The sequence below is a fragment of the Macaca thibetana genome, chromosome 14 (assembly GCF_024542745.1).
Source record: "Macaca thibetana thibetana isolate TM-01 chromosome 14, ASM2454274v1, whole genome shotgun sequence".
In the NCBI taxonomy this organism is placed as follows: domain Eukaryota; kingdom Metazoa; phylum Chordata; class Mammalia; order Primates; family Cercopithecidae; genus Macaca; species Macaca thibetana.
Genome location: NC_065591.1, coordinates 48,698,175 through 48,719,070, shown reverse-complemented (window position 1 = coordinate 48,719,070; position 20,896 = coordinate 48,698,175). Strand labels below are relative to the sequence as shown.

Genomic DNA, 20,896 nt, shown 5'->3' with positions numbered 1-20,896 from the left:
GGTGATTCAGAAAACTACAATTCCCAAAGTGCCCCGGGGCGGCGAGGGGCCGCAACGGTGACGACTGTCGCAGAGAAGGCCCGGAGGGGCTCTGCGTTCTGGAGTGGTGCTGCTTGGGCCGGTGGTGGATTGCAGGCTGCTGGTGTTGCGGCTGGGGAGAGCGGCTAGAGGGTTCGGCATTTTTCGTCGGGATCCCTGCAAGGATGAGTGCTGCCAGAGAGTCTCACCCGCATGGGGTGAAGCGTTCGGCCTCCCCAGATGACGATGTAAATAACAATGGCGGAGTGGCAGAGGGTTGAGGCCTACGAAAGGCTGGAGTAGGCCAGGAAGGGTGGTTGGAGGAGGACGCGCCTGAGGTGGCCCGCAGCGGGAGAGCCCAGGGGAGAAACCAGAAGAATGAGTGGGAAATGTCTCCCTTAATCTTTATGAGGGTGAGAAGGTTTGAAGAGGCCCACACGCTGGGAGCCGAAGACCTGCGTAGGAAGGGGGATTGAGGAAGGAAATTCTGAGGGTCGAGGAGTGAAAGAGCTTAGTCAAGGGATTTCTTACGTGCGTTTTGGGGGGCGGATGAGGATGGTTTCTCGGGCCTTTGTGCTCACGATAGAGACGGCAAGACTCTCCCTGTTTTGGATTCTAAATGTTCCTGTGACAATGTCGAAATGTTCGTGCACATTTGGACAGATTTTCCTGCCTAGATGATTTTTGCAATGTGCAGTTGATAGTTAACTTTAGCTGCACTAGTAAGGGTAAACCGAGAACAGTATTGAGCCGAAAATTGTGCCACGGGTGTAATTTGGTACTGGCTTTGGTGGTGAGGTCTGAGACGTTGAGACCTAGAAGCCCATTTTGATGTCGGATATTAATACCTTGTTCTTCTTACCTCGTCTCCCCATCAAATGCCGTTCCCTTCTCCAGCCCCCACGTCATAGGTTTTAATAGCAAACGGTTTATCCCTTAAAGTAACCTATTAAATATTTACTGCAGTGCCGGGTGTTGGGAATTCGGAGAGAAATATGATGCTTATTTTAGGCCTTTTTGTATATTTGCCCTAGCTCGTAGCGCAGTGTCATGGAAACAGTAGGTAACCAGTAAACGTAAAAGTAGGTCCTTCATACAATGGATAAATGTCTTGGCAACGTTGATGGGGAAATTGTTGGAGAGGGAGCGGAGAGGTCATCTTCAAGGATGATGAAGGGATATCTAAGTTTTTTTCGGTTTTGTTTGAAGTACTGTAAATTTCTGAATACATAGAGCTTTTAATTTTTCTATTTCAGTGCTTTTCATAAAATTTTAAAAGCCTACTGAATACTACTTTGTAGCAAATGAGATGGTGTTAAGACCTGCCCCTCTGAGTGGGAGGTGGGGCGAGGACCGGAACAGTAAGGGTCTTTAAAGGAATCGACTTCAGCTCTGCAGAAAGATTAGCTATCAATAAAGATTTGGAGATGAATGGGCATCTAGAGAAGTTTATTCTTGCTCTCTGTTGTTTCTGCTACTGGCTTTTAGATCTTGTTAATATGGTAATTCAGGTTTTGTCAGGAATTGATTCACGTTTTTGAGTAACCTGGCTCACTTAAAAAGCTGTTAACATTGTTTTCCTCCTGATCTTTAAATATGACTTGATTGCTAGGATGTCAGACACCTGTTTGGAAGTATCTTTTAGCGTGACAGAAATCTCCAGGTGATACGAAATTTCACAAAGTTAAAGGGATTAAGTCATTAAGTTTACAGCTTTGGAAGAGATTAGACGACCTTTAAGACCTTTCCCAATCATGTAAGCGTATCTTTAAGTACCTGGGTTTTGTTTTTGTTTTGAGACAGGTGAGACACGGTCTCTCTCTGTTGCCCAGGGTGGAGTGCAGTGGCACAATCAGTGCTCCCAGCAGCCTCCACCTTCCTGGCTCAAGTGATCCTCCTGATTCAACCCCCTCTCCCCACATCACCACCACAGTAGCTGGGACTACAGGTGTGCGCCACTACGCCCAACTAATTTTTTGTATTTTTAGTAGAGACCAGGTTTTGCCGCGTTGCCGAGGCTGGTCTCCAACTACTAGACTCGAGCAATCTGCCCACCTTGGCCTCCCAAAGTGCTGGGATTACAGGTGTGAGCCACCTCGCCCAACCAGTACTTTAAAAAAAATTTTTTTTTAACCATAGGTAATACATTCATTAAAAGACCTCCAAGCTGTTGTAGGAAAAAAAAACTAGCAGGCCGGGTGCAGTGGCTCACACCTGTAATGCCAGCAGTTTGGGAGGCCGAGGCGGGCAGATCACAAGGTCAGGAGATCAAGACCATCTGGCTAACACAGTAAAACCCCATCTCTATTTAAAAAATTAGCCGGGCGTGGTAGTGGGCGCCTGTAGCCCCAGCTACTAGGGAGGCTGAGGCAGGAGAATGATGTGAACCTGGGAGGCGGGGCTTGCAGTGAGCCGAGATCGGGCCACTGCACTCCGTCCTGGGCGATAGAGCAAGATTCTGTCTCAAAAAAAAAAAAAAAAAAAAAAATCTAGCTGTAACATGTAGTTGGGAAACAGTTTCTAATGAGCATCCACGGTATGTAAGAGATCATTGAAGTTTTCTTATGCCCATTGACCTCACATCTAATTGGGGTAACAAAACATTTTTTTAATATTAAAAGTAGATAATCACAGAATACAACTCTAGCAAAATGCTAACAATGTAGGAGTAAATTCTAAGTCACCAGGGTGTGTATTCAGAAGGTAAATTGATTGCAGTTCTGTAGGAAAGGGTATTAAGGATGAAGACAACTTAAAAGTAGTTTCAATGGCTTGGAGTGGAGAAATGAAAGCGATCTTATAGGAAGTGGGAAGAGTGGGGAGTAACTGCTAAGGAACCTCTCTTAAAATGTATAGTGCACCCACGTGCTTTTCAGAAAGCAGCATTTGGACAAGGTACTCACTGTTGCACTTTAAGGCAAGGGTCTCCAACCCCTGGGCCACAGAACCAGGCTGCACAGCAGGATGTGAGCTGTGGGCCAGCCAGCAAAGTTTCATCTGTATTTACAGCCACTCCCCATGGCTTGCATTACCACCTGAGCTCTGCCTCCTGTTGGCATTTGATTCTCATAGGAGCGTGAACCCTGGTGTGAACTGCACATGCGAGTGATCTAGGTTGCACACTCCTTATGAGAATCTAATGCCAAATGATCTGTCATTGTCTCCCATTACCCCCAGATGGGACTGTCTAGTTTTAGGAAAACAAGCTCAAAGCTTCCACTGAGTCTACATTATGGTGAGTTGTATAATTATTTCATTATAGATTACAATGTAGTAATAATAGAAATAAAGTGCCCAATAAATGTAATGCACTTGAATCATCCTGAAATTATCACATCCTCCCTCTCAGTGGAAAAATTGTCTTCCATGAAACCGGTTCCTGATGCCAGTCCAGTCCCGGAGTGCTGCTTTGAAAAGAACTGGCAGGACTTAATGTTATTTCCTTAAAACATTGGGATTAGAAGTTGTAGATGACAGGATTATTTATATAAACACTGAAGATGTTTTACTCTTTTATTAGAAGCAGAATCAAGAAAGTTGGTTTTTACACAATTTTTTTAACTTAATGCTGTACATTTGTATAACTGAGTTCATAGACCACTTTCATCTGTCTCATTTGATCATGGACAGTATGATGTGGAAAAAACACAGGATGGTCAGAGGATCAAAGCAAGTCACTTAGCCTCTCTGTGCCTCAGTGTCTTAAGACAGTCTTTTAAAAAGGCATCTCTTTATAGATGAGTTAAAATTAAGTTAAATGTCAGATCCTGGCTTATAGAGCCAGTGATTTAGTGAGAGTCAGAACTGAAGCTTCACCATTACTTTAACTATATTGAGCCAGAAATAGTTAAGAACTAAATGGCCTATAAAAATATATGAGGGGGTCACGTGGAAAGAAGTAGAGATTTGGAACTTAGGGAACCAAAATTATGAGAGCATATAAGCCCTTCCACTAATGAGAATTTAGAAGCGCAAATGGGTCCAGGTTGGTACAAATGCTTTAACTCTCATATGCTCAGGGGAAATAGTGTTTTTTTTAATATTTTAGTCTTTTACAAATAATTTTTAGAAATAAGAATAAAGGGAGATAGTGCAAAACAACTTTATTAGGAATTTTAATGTGAATTTAACAATAGCAAACCGAAATTTATATTCTGTGTTTTCCTGATTTTGATGTACATATAGTCATCCTTCAGTATGCTAAATGTGGGGGATTGGTTCCAGGACCCACCCACCTCCTTGGCAAATCTTGCATACTCAAGTCCCGCAGCCAGACCTGTGGAACTTGAGAATAGGAAAAATCAGCCTTCCATATACTTGGGATGGATCTGCATTTGGTTGAAAAAAATCCACTTATAAGGGACCCTTGAAGTTCAAACCCGTCTCGCATTTGCATCATCAAAATACAATACTTGAAGAATTTTTGAAACCTTCTATTGCTTACAATTTTGTGTTGAAGAAGGATTTGTCATCCTTGCTCCATAATTGCAAAACATTTTTATTTTTAGATTATAAACTTAATTAGAATGATAAATTCAGTGAATATTTTTATTTCATTTTCCTTCCAGTCAGCTTGTATACACATCTGCCTTCACCCTTTGTCCATTTGCAACCAAGTCAAGTAAATTTTGATGCATAAACATTGTAAAAGATGAAATAAAACAGTCACACCTCCTTTTAGAAAATAGAATGATCCTGGTTCTTACTGTAAAATACTGTCCTTGCTGCTGATGGCTCTCCCAGTGAGAGTACATTTCTTGTTTGTCTTTTTTTTCTTTTTCTTGTCTATTCTTGGGTGGGAGAAAAGCCTTCTAGTATTTCCTCATCCAAAAACTCATAGTCTGAGATTTTTGCAGTTAATTTTATCATCATTAGTCTGGAATATGACTGCCTGTCATTTTGCATTCACCTTCTTCATCTAATAATAGTTAATGCCTTCTGTCCGTTTTTTCTCCTTGCCATTATGAATGGAAAATGAAAAATTGTGAATTCCCATCTGTGTTCAATGAAAGCTAAAAGTAGACAACAGGTATGATGTCTTGAAAGATGATGAAATACTTTGGACAATACAGTGAGAAAACTATCTTAAAAATTATTTTAGTTATTTTTAGCACAGTTGGGAATAATGAATTATAAATAATGAACTGTTAAAAAACAACAGTTTTCACATTTGTTTCAAAATGTAGGGAAAAATATGCTCACTAGGATTCCATCGTATTTCTTAGATTTATAAGAGTTCAGTGGACTCATTTGATAATTGCAATAGAATGAGTTTTAGTCTATTCTTTTAAAAAATAAGTTTTCTCTTTGTTCTTTGGAAGACTTTTAAGAAAGAATAAAAGTAATGACATCTCAATCCTAACAAATAACTAGAACTGCTCTAAAAGGAAACTGAAAAGTTAAAATTTTCTCTCTTAAGTTAAAAGTTAGCTCACTGATAAAGCCAGAATTTTTAACTTCAACTAACAACTGTGGCTGCCGTCTAAGTTCAGAGTACTAGGTGCTCTAGGACCCTGCAAGGCAGTGGGTCTCAAAGTGTGGTCCCCAGATAAATAGCATCAGCAATCACTTAAGAATTTGTTGAGGCCGGGCGCGGTGGCTCAAGCCTGTAATCCCAGCACTTTGGGAGGCCGAGACGGGCGGATCACGAGGTCAGGAGATCGAGACCATCCTGGCTAACACGGTGAAACCCCATCTCTACTAAAAAAATACAAAAAACTAGCCGGGCGAGGTGGCGGGCGCCTGTAGTCCCAGCTACTTGGGAGGCTGAGGCAGGAGAATGGCGTGAACCTGGGAGGCGGAGCTTGCAGTGAGCTGAGATCCGGCCACTGCACTCCAGCCCAGGCGACAGAGCCAGACTCCGTCTCAAAAAAAAAAAAAAGAATTTGTTGAAATTCAAATCCTAGAGCTCCACCCCAGACTTGCTGAATCTCTGGGGCTGTAGCCCTGCAGTCTGTTTTAACAAGCCCTCTAGGACTCTGATACAGGCAAACTTGAGACTCAGCTCTGGCTGCAGAACTACTAAAGGATTCTGCTGTGAGGTAATAGAAAAGGAGTAAATTTGAATCTGATGAATATGCTGAACTTCCTAAACAAGAAAAACGAACCCTGTTTATATTTACAACTGACAGGGGAAAAAAAACTTAGGAGTTACAGGTAGACTTTAGATTTTGTAACACTTATTTTTATGCAAAAAAAAAAAAAAATAACCAATTTCTTTTCCAGCTGGGATCTAGCAATTGGGAGGCAGCAGACTTGGGTAATGAAGAGAGAAAACAAAAGTTCTTGAGACTTATGGGTGCAGGAAAGGTAAGCATCAGATGGTATGCATTTTTACCTTTTCTGTGAAACTACTGCCATTTTTGTGTATGCTAAGTAAGAAGGACTGAATATACGTGGATTCCATTTTCCTGTTCTGTGTGATTTATTTTGGCTTTGGGAAATACGTCTGGTCTAACCAAGCACATAAAATTTATATTATTTTTGAGCCACATCTAGGATTCTCTGTCCGTAAAGTTTGAAGACTGCACAGAGAAAAATTTGGCTCAAGGAGGCTGTATAGGAGAAAAGACATGTCAAAGTTTATGATTTGCCATGTGTTGGCCCAGTGGTTTGATAGAAGATATTTCTTCTGGGTTGGTTATCTTGTGGGAACCTCTGGCCAAAGTGAAAAGCCTGTCATATTTTGTAGCTCCCGCCAGCCTTTGAAGTAGTAACTACAGGAATATCCTTTATCAAAAACCTAATTTTAAGACTACACTTTCAGAGATTATTTCTATAGTTTGTTACTAGATAGAGAAGTTTCTCTGAATGTGTAGAACACCAGGGACCAAGCAGGGGGGGGGAAACCCTTAATTTTAAAAGTGTTCAAGGTACTTTGAAATGCCTGTCAGTTTGGTTAACGTTAATAGAAGGTACAGTTGACCCTTGAGCAATGTGGGGGTTAGGGGTGCTGGTTCTGCAGGCAGTCAAAAGTTTGCATATAACTTTCAACTTCCCAAAAACTTAACTACTAATAGCCTACTGTTGACTGGAAGTCTTACTGGATAACATAATTACCAGTTAACACATATTTTGGGTGTTATTATATCCTGTATTCTTACAATAAAGAAAAGGAAATGTTATCAAGAAAATTATAAGGAAGAGAAAATAATTGACTCTTCATTAATTGGAAGTAGATCATCATAAAGGTCTTCATCCTCATAGTCTTCATGTTGAGTGGGCTGAAAAGGAGAGATTGTCTTACTGTCTGGGAGTGGCACAGGCAGAAGTAAATTCAAGTGTAAGTGGATCCACACAGGTTAATCCTGTGTTCAGGGATCAACTGTATAAAACAAGTGCCAGGAAAATATCTCTTGTAAAAACCTTTCTTTATCCTAGCAGTTTATACAGGGATCTCTAGATACTTATTTTTTTAAGCAAGTAAATTTATTTTCCTAACATTGTCCCAATAGTCTTCCTAAAAACTAAATTGAAAAAGAAATAGGAAAGCTTTTTTTCTCTTTTTTTAAGCACCTTAAAATGAAATTCTGCTCTTTGTTTTGTTATACACATGGGAATACATTCATTCATTTTCCCAACAATTATAGACTACCTACTACTGTGCTGGATCCTGGGTGGTCACATAGATCAATAATATATGTTTGGAGCTAGTATGTAATGGAGGAAACCAGATAATAACAATACGGAATTGTAATTGCTGTGAGAAAGCCATGCACATAGTGCTGTGGAATCACAGAGGGCAGCTAACTCTGGTTTAGCAGTGCAAGAAAGCTTCCCCAAAATAGAATTGATCTGAATCTCAAAGGATGAGAAGGAGTTAGCCAGACTACAACAGTGGGTTTGGGGATAGGAAGAGGTCATGTAAAACACTGAGACCTATTTAAATAAAGCATTTGTATAATATCTCATTACTCCAGATTTCCCAATTTGTAATTTGTCATAGAAAATAGTCTGCAGTTTCTCTCGTTTCATGCAAATATACTAAGTCCTCACTTAACATCTCTTATGTTTCTTGGAAACTAACTTTTAGCAAACTGACAATAAAGTTGTTTCACTGTAACACTGATAAGGAGGAAAATTGTTTTCATTATAGGTTGTTTCAACTAAAGTCAGTTAAAGTTGAAGTTTCTAAGAACCTATCATTGAAAATTAAGTGAGGACTTAAAAGATTTGTTAAGCATATGTAAGGTAAGTGTTAGTTTAGGGGCCATATTCAACTTAGTAGAATGAAAATTATTCAAGTACTTAGGAAGAACATCCTAATATAAAATATATGGAAGTTGACTAACTAATAAATAGGTTGTTGAGTATAGATTAAATTCTTTTTTTTTTTTTTTTTTTTTTTGAGACAGTCTCACTGCAACCTCTGCTTCCCGAGTTCAAGCAATTCTCTGCCTCAGGCTCCCGAGTAGCTGGGATTACAGGTGCCTGCCACCATGCCCGGTTAATTTTTGTATTTTTAGTAGAGACAGGGTTTCACCATTTGAACTCCTGACCTTGTGATACACCCTCCTCGGCCTCCCAAAGTGCTGGGATTACAGGCATGAGCCACTGCGCCTGGCCCATAAATTCTTTGTGACGCCAAGATTGTAGCTTTGATCTTCATATGAGCTGTTTAGATTTATTCCATTTTGTGGCCACAAAGTATATTTGTAATCCTAGCCAGCTATCATGAATATGTTATTGGTCACAGGAAGAACCAGCTAAGAGCATATGAATAGATCAGTGCAATACCGTCATCATCCTGGAATAACTTGATGCTGTTATATTAAAATCTTGTTAATGGCTGTCGGTTTTGCAACCTAAACAAGTAACACACTGAATTATTGATTTGCTTATGGGTTAATGGCACATAAAGCAATGAGCATTAACGCTTGAACTTTTCCAATAATATCATTTTTGTGTATGGAGACTGTACCTGCCATTTTTTCACAATAGGAAGGTTTGTTACTATATCTTCACAGATGATTGGTTAAGATTGCTTTCCAAAGTTACATTTATTCTCACCTTCACACGGTGTTTTAATGAGCACTTATGAAACTAAATATGAACCATAAAGAGTGGATAGAACTGATTAAATTGAGAGTAATTATGCAGTTTAATCAGTTGGTAATATTGAATCAGATGTATTTTTATGTTTAGAGTACAGGATTGTTTTAAATTGTTCTTTTTGACAAGTTGAGATTAGTAGTTTATTGTCAAATAGTAAAGAGATAGCTAATGATTGTGATATACTGTAATAAGATCTATCACTTTATATGATACATTATAAGTTTTAATTATTTCATTTTTGTCTGGCTAAATCTCATTTGCTTTCTCTCCATGAGATATACTTGAGGCAGCAGAAAGAGCAGGTGGGAAGTTAAAGCAAGTCATTTAACTGGCCTTTAGGAAAGAAAATGTTTAGATTGACTCAATTTTCTAGTTATCTATTCATCTTATTTAAAATTCCAACCTGCTCTACTCCTTACTCAGGTCTGTTTTGTTTTAATCACACTTAGTACCTTCTAACATAGTATAAATAGCGATTATGTTTGCCTGTCTCCCTTCTCCATTCCTACCCTTGCTAGAATGTAAGGTCCTTAAAGGCAGAGATTCTAATTTAATCTTTTGTCTTCACTGTGTCCCAGAAGCCTAGAATAGTTTTCAGCACATAGTAGATACCCAGTAAGGTCAAATTAGTGGTCTCAAATGCTAATACATTTTCAACCTTCTTATAGAAAGAACATACTGGTCGTCTTGTTATAGGAGATCACAAATCAACATCTCACTTCCGAACAGGTAAAAAAGTAAAATGTAATTAAAACAAAAGTGCTAAATTCAGAATATGAAGTGTGTGTTCATGTTTCAGGATATTCTACTTTGGCATGTAATTGTGTAAATTATTAAAATGTTAGAATTGGGGTGCAGTGGCTTATGCCTGTAATCCCAGTTATTTGGGAGGTTAAAGTGGGAGGATCACTTAAGCCCAGGAGTTTGAAGCTGCAATGAAGCCATGATCGCACCACTGCATTCCAGCCTGGGCTACAGAGCAAGACCTCATCTCTTAAAATTCAAAAAAAAAAAAGAGAGAGAGAAAAATGCTTGGCACCGTGGCTTATGCCTGTAATCCTAGCATGTTGGGAGGCTGCGATGGGCCGATCACTTGAGGCAAATCACCAGCCTAGTCAACATGGCAAAACCCTGTCTCTACTAAAAAATACAAAAATTAGCCAAGTGTGGTGGCTCACACCTGTAATCCCAGCTGCTTGGGAGGCTGAGGCACGATAATTGCCTGAACCTGAGAGGCAGTGGTTGCAGTGAGCCAAGATCACACTATTGCAGTCCAGCCTGAGTGACAGAGTGCAACTCTGTCTCAAAAAAAAAAAAAAAAATTAGAAGTACATAATAGGTAAACATGTTACATATATAAAGTATCAGTTTTCATGTACTTTGATTTTTAAAAGATGAGAGTATATGTCATTATGATATTCTAACCAAGAAACTAACCTTTTTCTGTCTCCATTTTTACTGATTCAGAACATATATTTTAATTGTAGTGAGGTTTTATGCCTCATCTTGTTAACTCTGGTATGTACAGAATTTTTGTTCTTTGTATATTAACATATAGTGTCATAGTTGGCATATTCTAGTTTTGTGTATTCACTAAGTTTTATTTTTAAATCTTTGAAGAATATAAACTAGTTGCAGAGCCTGAAGAAATAAGCTTTAAAAATAATTTTAGGGAAGAACATTTTTAAATAAAAACTGAAAATAAATTTGGGTATTTGGTGTGCTGAAAAGTGAAATTTTTGCCTATTTAAAACTGACCCTAATCTTGGACATTATTAATAAAAGGCACATATTAATAAAAGACACAGTGACCTAGATTATGTTCAACAAAACTTTAAGTTATTTAAATTATGCTAACATAGCATACGTAGCACATTTTAGAAATTCATTGATCTTTTATTTTTCTAGTGTTAATTACTTCAAATTGATTTGTATTGCTACATAAGGCAAAAAAAAAATTCCTGTACTTTGCAGAATGGAAAAATATTTCAACTGCCACATTTACCCTTTTAAATCTGAGAGCTTTCAAGCAGAGCTCCCAACCCCCAGTACCCATCCCTCGCCTGTTAGGAACTGGACCACACAGCAGGAGGTGAGCAGCAGGCAAGCCAGAGAAGCTTTATCTGTATTTACAGCTGCTCCCAATGGCTTGTATGGCCACCTGAAATCCGCCTCCTATCAGATCACTGGCAGCATTGAATTATCATAGGATCTTGAACCCTATTGTGAACTGTGCAAGCCAGGGATCTAGGTTGTGCCTCCTTATGAGTATCTAATACCTCATGATCTGAAGTGGAACTGAGGTGGTGATGGGGAGTGACTGCAAAAACAGATTAACATTAGCAGAGAGGCTTGACTGCACAGAGACCTTAATAAATCAACTGCTTGCAAACTCATACAAAACCATATCAGTGAGTGGCAAGTGACAAGCTGCATCTAGTGGCAGGCTCTAAGTCAGAATCTGACATTTATTTAGTCTGCATGTGGCCTGCCCATTGTTTTATTTACCACTTCCCTCCGTGCCTCTTTCCTGCACTGTGCATTTGTCTCAGTCACAGTTTTGGTAAGCCCACAAGCTAACCCTAGCCAAAATGAGTAAAAAAACAAACGTCCTTGGAGAGCTTCTTTGAAAAGGAAGAAAGACCCAATGATGAGGCACCAGAAGACTAATACTGCCAACAAAAAGAAAGCTGCATTTAAAACAAAATACCAAGAGTCCTACTTAAATTACAGGTTCATTGCAACAGCTGATTCACATTCTCCAAACCTGCTTTGTCTAATATATGATGACCAGCTATCCAGAAAAGCCATGAAACCTTTAAAAGTGCTTCACCACATGGAGACCGAGCACCATGCATTAAAAGACAAGCCTTTGGCGTTTTTCAAAAGAAAAAATCGTGAACGCAAAGAACAGAAGTAATTATTGAAGGCCACCACTTCATCAAATGTGTCTGCAGTGAGAGCATCATTCTTAGTGGCTAATCACATGGCTAAAGCTAAGAAGCCCTTTACTACTGGTGAAGAGTTGATCCTGCCTGCTGCTAAGGATGTCTGTTGTGAACTCTTAGGAGAGGCTGCAGTTCAAAAGGTGGCACGTGTTCCTCTTCTGGCTAGCACCATAACTAGATGAATTCATGAAATAGAGGATATTGAGGCACAATTGTTAGAGAGGATTAATGAGTCACTGTGGTACGCAATCCAGGTTAATGAGTCTACCAGTGTTGACAACAAAGCAACAATGCTTGTTTTTGTGTGATACATTTTTCAGGAGGATGTGCATGAGGATATGTTATGTGCACTTTTGCTTTCAACCAGCACCACAGCTGCAGAACTATTCAAGTCTTATAAATAATTACATATCAGGAAAACTGAATTTGGCATTTTGTATCGATATATGCAGGGATGGAGCAGCTGCCATGACTGGACAGCTTTCTGGTTTCACTACTCAGGTCAAAGAGCTTGCTTCTGAATGTGAGTCTGTGTACTGTGTCATCCACAGAGATGCTGACTAGTTGAAAAACGTCACCTGAACTTAACATTTTGCAGGATGTGATTAAAATTTTCAACCACATTAAAGTACATGCCCTTAATTCACATCTGTTCATGTAGCTCTGTGAGAAGATGGACACAGAGCACATATGTCATCTCTTATACACACAACAGAGATGGCTTCCTAAAGTTAGATCACTGGCCAGAGTTTTTCAGTTATAATAGCCACTCCAGAGATTTTTTTTTTTTTAAGAAAATGTCATCACTGGCAGCACATTTCATTGACACAGAATGGGTCGTAAAACCTGCTTACTTGGCCAGGCGTGGTGGGTCATGCCTGTAATTACAGCACTTTTGGGAGGCCAAAGCAGGCAGATCACTTGAGGCCAGGAGTTTGAGACCAGCCTGGCCAACAGGGAGAAACCCCGTCTTTACTAAAAAATACACAAATTACCTAGGCGTGGTGGCACACCCCTATAATCCCAGCTACTTGGGAGGCTGAGGCATGAGAATCACTTCAGCCTGAAAGCCAGAGGTTGCAATGAGCCGAGATTGAGATCATGCTGCTGCACTCCAGCCTGGGCAAGAGAGTGAGACTCTGTCTCAAAAAAAAAAAAAAAAAAAAAAAAAACCTTGCTTACTTGTGTAACATATTCAATCTGTCACCTCAGGGGAGAACAAAACTGTGTTCAAGTTGGCAGATAAAGTGACTGCATTCAAAGCCAAACTGGTATTATGGGGGCCACAAGTGAACACTGGGATTTTTTGACATGTTTCAAACATTAGCAGAGATTTTAAAAGAGACTGAGCCAGGACCTTTTTTCTCCCACCTGGCACATGATCACCTATCTCAGCTTTCAAAGAGTTTGAGTATTATTTTCCAACCACGAAAGAGCCCCAAACTGGGAAGGAATGGATTCACAACCCATTTGTGAATAAGGTGAATCGACTTTGTTCATGCTAGAAGAGGATCAGCTGCTTAAGATCACAAATGACGGTGCCCTTAAAAGTATGTTTGAGACAACTTCATTCTGGATTAAAGACAAAGTGGAATACTCTGAGATTGCCACGAAAGCACTGGAAAGCCTGCTTCTATTTCCAACCTCCTGTCTTTGTGAAACAGGGTTTTCTGTAGTGACAGCAGCCAAACAAGATTACAGCTAGTAGACTGGACATAAGCAACACACTTAGGGTGTCACTGTCTCCCATCACCCCCAGATGGGACCATCTAGTTGTAGGGAAAACAAACTCAGGGCTCCCACTGCTTCTGCATTACGGTGAGTTGTACAATTATTTCATTATATATTATGATGTGATAATAAAGTATACAATAAATGTAATACACTTGAATCATCTTGAAATCACCACCACCCCCACTCCCCATCCATGGAAAAATTGTTTTCAACAAAACTGGTCCCTGGTGCCAAAAAGGTTGGCAACTGCTGCTTTAAAGTTTTAAGTTGTTCTGATAAACTTGATATGCAAAGGAAGGCATAAAGGAGAGTCAGTACATGACCATTTTATTTAGCCATTTGCTGAACAGAAGTGCCTAGCTTTTTTCAGTGTCTTTGTTCAAAGATAGATAATTTTGTTTGTTAGAGAGTTTTTATTAGGTGACTAGGAAAAAAACTTTCAGGAGAACATCTACTTACTATAAGTAAGCTAAAACATTTAATACCCAAAGTGTTTAGTAATAAATACTTATGCTATCTCAACATCAGTCATTTTATTGTCTATTAGGTAACCACCTATGGCATAAATTCTCAAAATTCATAGTAAAATTAGTCACAATTAGATAAATCAGCCCTGAGTATAATGGCATCTGTATTATGGGTTTTTGTGTAAATTATTAATTTGACTGAAACATAACTAAAGTATCCTGGACATGCAGGGGAAGAAGACAAGAAAATTAATGAAGAACTGGAGTCTCAATATCAGCAAAGTATGGACAGTAAATTGTCAGGAAGATACCGGCGACATTGTGGACTTGGCTTCAGTGAGGTAGTAATTAACTTATTTTCATTGGGAAGATAATTAGTTTTCAATTTGGTACCACTTATTGCTGTTAGATTACCCTAGCAATCAAGAATCCCATGTAGAAAGCTCTCTGTATGTAATTATCTTAAAAATAATTGTATATGCCCTACTGGTCTCTGTAGGTAATCAGAAGAGATGTTTCCAAAGATTTTGTGTGGTGTTTTGTTTTTTGTTTTTTTTTTTTTTAGATGGAGTCTCCTTCTCTCACGAGGCTGGAGTGCAGTGGTGTGATGTCTTCCACCTCCCGGGTTCAAGTGATTCTCCTGCCTCAGCCTCCTGAGTAGCTGGGATTACAGGCACCTGCCATCATGCCCAGCCAATTTTTGTATTTTTTTTATTTTTGTAGAGATGGGGTTTCACCATGTAACCAGGTTGGCCTCAAACTCCTGACCTCAGGTGATCCCACCCACCTTGCTGGCATTACAGGCGTGAGCCACCACACCTGGCCGTTTGTTTTTGTTTTGTTTTGTTTTGAGACAGAGTCTCACTCTGTTACCCCTAGGCTGGAGTGCAGTGGCACAATCTCAGCTCACTGCAACCTCCACCTCCTGGGTTCAGGCAATTCTCCTGCCTCAGCTTCCTGAGTAGATGAATTACAGGCACATGATGCCACACGCAGCTAATTTTTTGTATTTTAGTAGAGATAGGGTTTCACCATGTTGCCCAGGCTGGCCTTGAACTCCTGAGCTCAGGCAATCTGCCCACCTCAGTCTCCCAAAGTGCTAGGATTACAGGCTTGAGCCACCGTGCCCAGCCTCACCTGGCCTGTTTCTAAGGATTTTAAAGTGTGTTTTCTAAAAATGAAAATGCTGTTTAAACATCAGAGCACCTTTCCCCCTTTTTTGAGACAGGTTCTCACTCTGTCACCCAGGCTGGAGTACAGTGGCACAGTCTCACTGCCACCTTAGCCTCCCAAGGACCTGGGATATAGGCCTGCACCACCACGCCTAGCTAATTTTTGTATTTTTTGTAAAGATGGACTTTTGCTATGTTGCCCAGGCTGGTCTCAAACTCCTGGGTTCAAGCGATCTTTCCGCCTCCCAAAGTGCTGGAACTACAGGCGTGAACCACCACGCCTGGCCAGGGCACATTTTTAATAGGCATGAACGACATGCTCACAAGTTAAGTAAAATATTTCATGTAAGTTTAAAATAATGGTTTAAGAGAGCTTTTTTTTTTCAGTTGTTTCCTAAGTGATCTCTTTTTATATTACGAATTTATGTGTGACTACTGTTTACTCCAAAGTAATACAATGTGCAAAACAATTATAACTGATTTCCACATAAAGGTCAGTGGTTAACATGCCTTATCAATTTAAAAAATTGTTTCTTTCGGGAAAATATAATACCGTGGTTTTCAAACTAGGAGAGGGGAGATAGGTGTGTGGTCTTCAGAGCACCTCCCCTCTTGTTTTCTTTTGTCTTTTAAGAAACGGAGTCTTGCTCTGTCACACAGGCTGGAATGCGGTGGCATGATCATAGCTCACTACAGCCTTGAACTCCTAGGCTCAAGCAATCCTCACACCTTAGCCTCTGGAGTAGCTAGAACTACAGGCATGCACCACCATGCCTGGCTAATTTTTCTTTGTTGTTTTTTTTTTTAGTTTCTTTTTTGTTGTTGTTGTTTTTTTTAAGAGACAGGGTCTCAATATGTTGCCCAGGCTGGTCTCAAATTTGTGGCTTCAAGCAATCCCCCTGCCTCTCAGCCTCTTGAGTAGCTGGAATCTCAGTCACAGGTATGAGCCACTGGGCCTAGCCAGACAGAGCTCTTTCTTAAAATTCCACTCAAGTCTTAAAACTGTTGTTCAATGGCTACAAAGTAAGTATTTCTAAGACTGACAGAACTTACGGTCTTTCTCAGATTCTGTATGGGCTAATGTTTATTTTTAAAAGAGCCTGTTGATTGATGTTTTAGGTAGAAGATCATGATGGAGAAGGTGATGTAGCTGGAGATGATGATGATGACGATGATGATTCACCTGATCCTGAAAGTCCAGATGATTCTGAAAGTGATTCAGAGTCAGAGAAAGAAGAATCTGCTGAAGAACTCCAAGCTCCTGAGCACCCTGATGAAGTGGAGGATCCCAAAAACAAAAAAGATGCAAAAAGCAATTATAAAATGATGTTTGTTAAATCCAGTGGTTCATAACTCCCAAACGCTTAGTCTTTGTATTAAAAGTAAGCCTTATTGTTATAATGCACAGTGGAGGACTGCTTATAGAGCACAGACCTTTGTATTATAATTTTTAAAAAGGCCCTTTTAAATAATTACAAGGAGTGTTTGCTTTCAAATGCCATGGGTTACACTTTTATGGGCATGACTATAACCAATTTTGTAAAGAGTAAGAGTTGTATAAAATAAGAAATAAATACAGTACTCAACTTACTTTCATATTAGCATCATCAGCCCTCTAATTCACCGTATGGGGGAAACGCTTTTTGTTTGTGATAGCTATTTTATCATTTCCTTCATATTTTTCTCTTATAAAAATGTATTTGATACTGTGATACGTTCATGAAAGTATTCTTTAATTATTCTTTGTTATAGTAGAGCTGTTCATCATGGAAATTTCTGCTGCCAGTCACAATCTAAATTAATTTTGGCAAAAGATTGGGTACTTAGTTTCCTGTTACTGAGTTAGCTCTACTCTTTTGGACCAAAGCAACATGAGAGTAAGTACTTTTCACACTTGTTAAGATGGGAGTTATAACTGTCATACATTTGGAATATTATGATCCCAAGTAGTCTTTTTATAATTTGGATTATATCGTATGTTAGATTTTTGATAAGATTTGGCCAATTTTTACAGAAGAAATGATTTCTCTGATCATTTAGTTCTATCTATTTAGAAATATGTAAAACTGGATTTTTTTTTTTTTTAAGTAACATGTGACCAAAGTTAATTTTGTCCCAAAGGTCTAAATAAAGAGCAGTTTCCCATATTTGGCTGTGATACCTTTATCCTCATTATCTACAAATGAGGAGCAGGCTTACTGATAAGCTGAAACAAGAAATTCTCTTCATTTTATCCCAGTGCTATTTTATTGATTAATTACTAAAAAGTATTACTTTCTAATTTTATTGCTGTTACTGTTGGTGTAAGATTAGAATCATCTGACTGCTATTAGGTGGTTGATTTGTACAGCTGATTAACACAGATTGCATTATGAGCTAGTAAATGGATCTTTGGATAATTGGGTCCAAATTCTTAATGTTTATAAGTAACAAGTTCAAAGGCTTTAGTCCCACCTGTTTGTGAGCCAAACTGTTATACATCTAGATACTTAAAGGATGTATTTGGAGTGTTGGGAATTTTTTTTTTTTTTTTTTTTTTTTTTTTTTTTTTTTTTTTGAGACGGTGTCTCACTCTGTCACCCAGGTTGGAGTGCAGTGGCGTGATCTCAGCTAACTGCAACCTCCGCCTCCTGGGTTCAAGCGATTCTCCTGCCTCAGCCTCCCGAGTAACTAAGACTACAGGCATGTGCCACTATGCCCGGCTAATTTTTTGTATTTTTAGTAGAGATGGAGTTTCATAGTGTTAGGATGGTCTCGATCTTGTGACCTTGTGATCCACCCGCCTCAGCCTCCGAAAGTGCTGGGATTACAGGCGTGAGCCACTGCACCCGGCCTTGGAGTGTTGGAATTTTTTAAAATTATTCTTATGTCACTTTGAAATTTAGAATGTGTTGCCAGGTGCAGTGGCTCAGCACTTTGGGAGGCCGAGGCAGGTGGATAACCTGAGGTCAGGAGACCAGCCTGACCAACATGGAGAAACCCCATCTCTACTAAAAATACAAAATTAGCTGGGCGTGGTGGTGCAAGCCTGTAATCCCAGCTACTCCGGAGGCTGAGGCAGGAGAATCACTTGAACCCTGGAAGCAGAGGTTGCAGTGAGCCAAGATCGCACCATTGCACTCCAGCCTGGGCAACAAGAACAAAACTCCGTCTCAAAAAAAAAAAAAAAATCAAATAAAATAATTTAGAATGCGTTAGAGAAATTTAGCAAGTAGCAAGTAGAACAGGTGATTTCTGGTTGGTAGACTCTATATTACAGTATATTTCATGTTTCAGACCCCAAAGTTGTTGCCTTGTTTTTTGTTTTTTTTTTAATTTCTCACATTTTTGAAAAATAGATGCTATCCTCTATAGTAAAATATTGAATCACTTGATGGTAGACAATATATATGACATTTAACAAATACTTAGTTTGAAAAAGTTTGGCTTTATTCAACAATTTTAGTTTGCCCTCTAATTTTCAAATGTCTGTGGGATTGCTTATAACTAAGAAAGTGAAGATTGATTTTTACTTAAGAATGTGATAGAAATGAGTTTTATGGTTTTTAAAAGTATTTTCATCAGTTCATTATTTAAATGTTGGGTTGTTGATATGGTCTTGTTTCTGATAAGTAAATAGGAGCACCTTGTTTTAAAATAACTACACTACAAGACTTTCTGCATCTCTGTATAGAGAAATCCAGATTTCAATTAATTCATGTATTGGGTGTTAACAAAATTCAGGGTTAGAGTAAATTTAGGTAGGTTGGTCCATGTGGCCTGGTTTCCTAGCACCTATTAAACATAATGCTATCTTTTAAGCATGAACATGTGGGTTTTTAAAATCAAACTGGAACAAAATTAGAAGACAACTGATGTCATGCTGTCTTGGTATCCATACTAAAAAAGTATCAGGAAAGTAGATTATTTTTGTGCTGTGAAACACTATTCAGTGGAAAGTTTAATGGCAACTTTTCCATATCATTCATAATTTAATACCTGAAATGCACTTTTAAATGTTTGCTTTATACCCAAGTGTTTACTTGTACCCGTAACCTAACAGTCTATTGAAAAGAATGTTTTCGGATACAGATTGCAATGTTGTTTGTATTCATAGGCAAAAGTCCTCTTCTCTAGTATAATTTTTTAAATCTGAGAGAATTGAAGGTACAGAAAAAAAGTCTGGAGTGCCTGAACCATAGTTTGAGAGCACAAAAGTCACATTCTTTGAGTAAATTTGGGGGAAAGAAATTTCAGCTACCTGGTTAGCTTCAGTGACTACTTACACACAGGGCTTTGGTTCCATTACTTGTTTCCATCACAACCACATCCTATATACTTGCAATATCCAAAACATCTTCTAAAATCACTCAATAAAAAAATTCACTTCTAACCAACTCCCCCTTTATACCTGCTCTGTGTTAGGGCGTAGTCTGTTTCCACCTCCTTTGTAAGTCCTATCTCCGCTTCCTGATCTATCAATTCAGTATCGTGATTGTTAACCCAAATGACTTCCTGGAAAATTCCCAGCCCTGGATGTATCCAAGCCTCCTACCCTCCCTCACCAGTTATTTCTGGAGAAAGATCACCAAATGTATAAATCCATATTAGTAAAAATTGGTTTTAACTGACCTCAGCACTGCCCATTACCTTTATTTTCTCTAGTCAGCTCTCCATTCTTACTATGTAAAACTTCTACTCTGAAACTTGTTACCCTCTTTTTTTCCTTCACTCTTAACATGTCTTTGCCTTCTATCTTACATAAAAATAGAAACCTTCAGGCACAAATTCCCTGAACTTCGCTTACTAAATCCACAGCCATGGACAAGTGTTCTGTGCTCTAGGTTGTGACATCCCAACTCCACTACAGGGCTAAACTCGGTGACTTTGAGCATAAGTTGATCTCTCTGGGTCTCCTTTCTGGGTAAGTAAAATGAGGATAGTAACAGTAACCCCCTTGCATAGTTGTTATGAGACTTAGGTAAAATGAGCAAAAAGCTTAGTACATAGATAAGTGATCGATAAGTGCTGGCTCCTGGTTCCCACCACCTCCGCTGCCGCCCCGAGACAGGGTCCTGCTCTGTCACCCAAGCTGGAGTTCAGTGGCATGATCATGGTCATGGCTCACTGCAGCTTTAACTTCAGTGGGCTCAAGACCCTCCCACCTAAGCCTCTTGAGCAGGGATTACAGCCTCTCAAAAGTGTTGGGATTACAGGTGTGAACCACCACACCCAGCCTACTGTTGAATCTTTTAAACCTTGTGAATGCAGTTCTTATTATCTTCAGCCTCCCAAAGTGTTGGGATTACAGGTGTGAACCACCACACCCAGCCTACTGTTGAATCTTTTAAACCTTGTGAATGCAGTTCTTATTATCTTCCCTTGAGTCTTCAATCTCTCCCTTAATCTGTGATCCTTTTCTTTCGGCATTTGTTCAAGTATTTCGTATCTTTTTTAAAAAAAGAAGTTGCTCCTAGGTACCACCTACGTTGGGTGTAATTCTCTCATCTATATCTAATTTTAG

General features: G+C 39.2%; 1 protein-coding gene and 1 pseudogene across 1 annotated transcript; both read left to right on the top strand.

The window, feature by feature from the left end:
* Positions 1-20: 20 nt before the first annotated feature.
* Positions 21-19,765, top strand: C14H11orf58 (chromosome 14 C11orf58 homolog). The gene is made up of 5 exons (XM_050759361.1): positions 21-266; positions 6,244-6,327; positions 9,741-9,801; positions 14,453-14,562; positions 16,513-19,765. Exons 1-5 carry the CDS (start codon positions 204-206, stop codon positions 16,744-16,746), a joined length of 552 nt encoding a protein of 183 aa, XP_050615318.1. The 5' UTR covers positions 21-203; the 3' UTR covers positions 16,747-19,765.
* LOC126936768 (uncharacterized) lies at positions 6,769-6,917 on the top strand (annotated as a pseudogene).
* Positions 19,766-20,896: the final 1,131 nt, after the last annotated feature.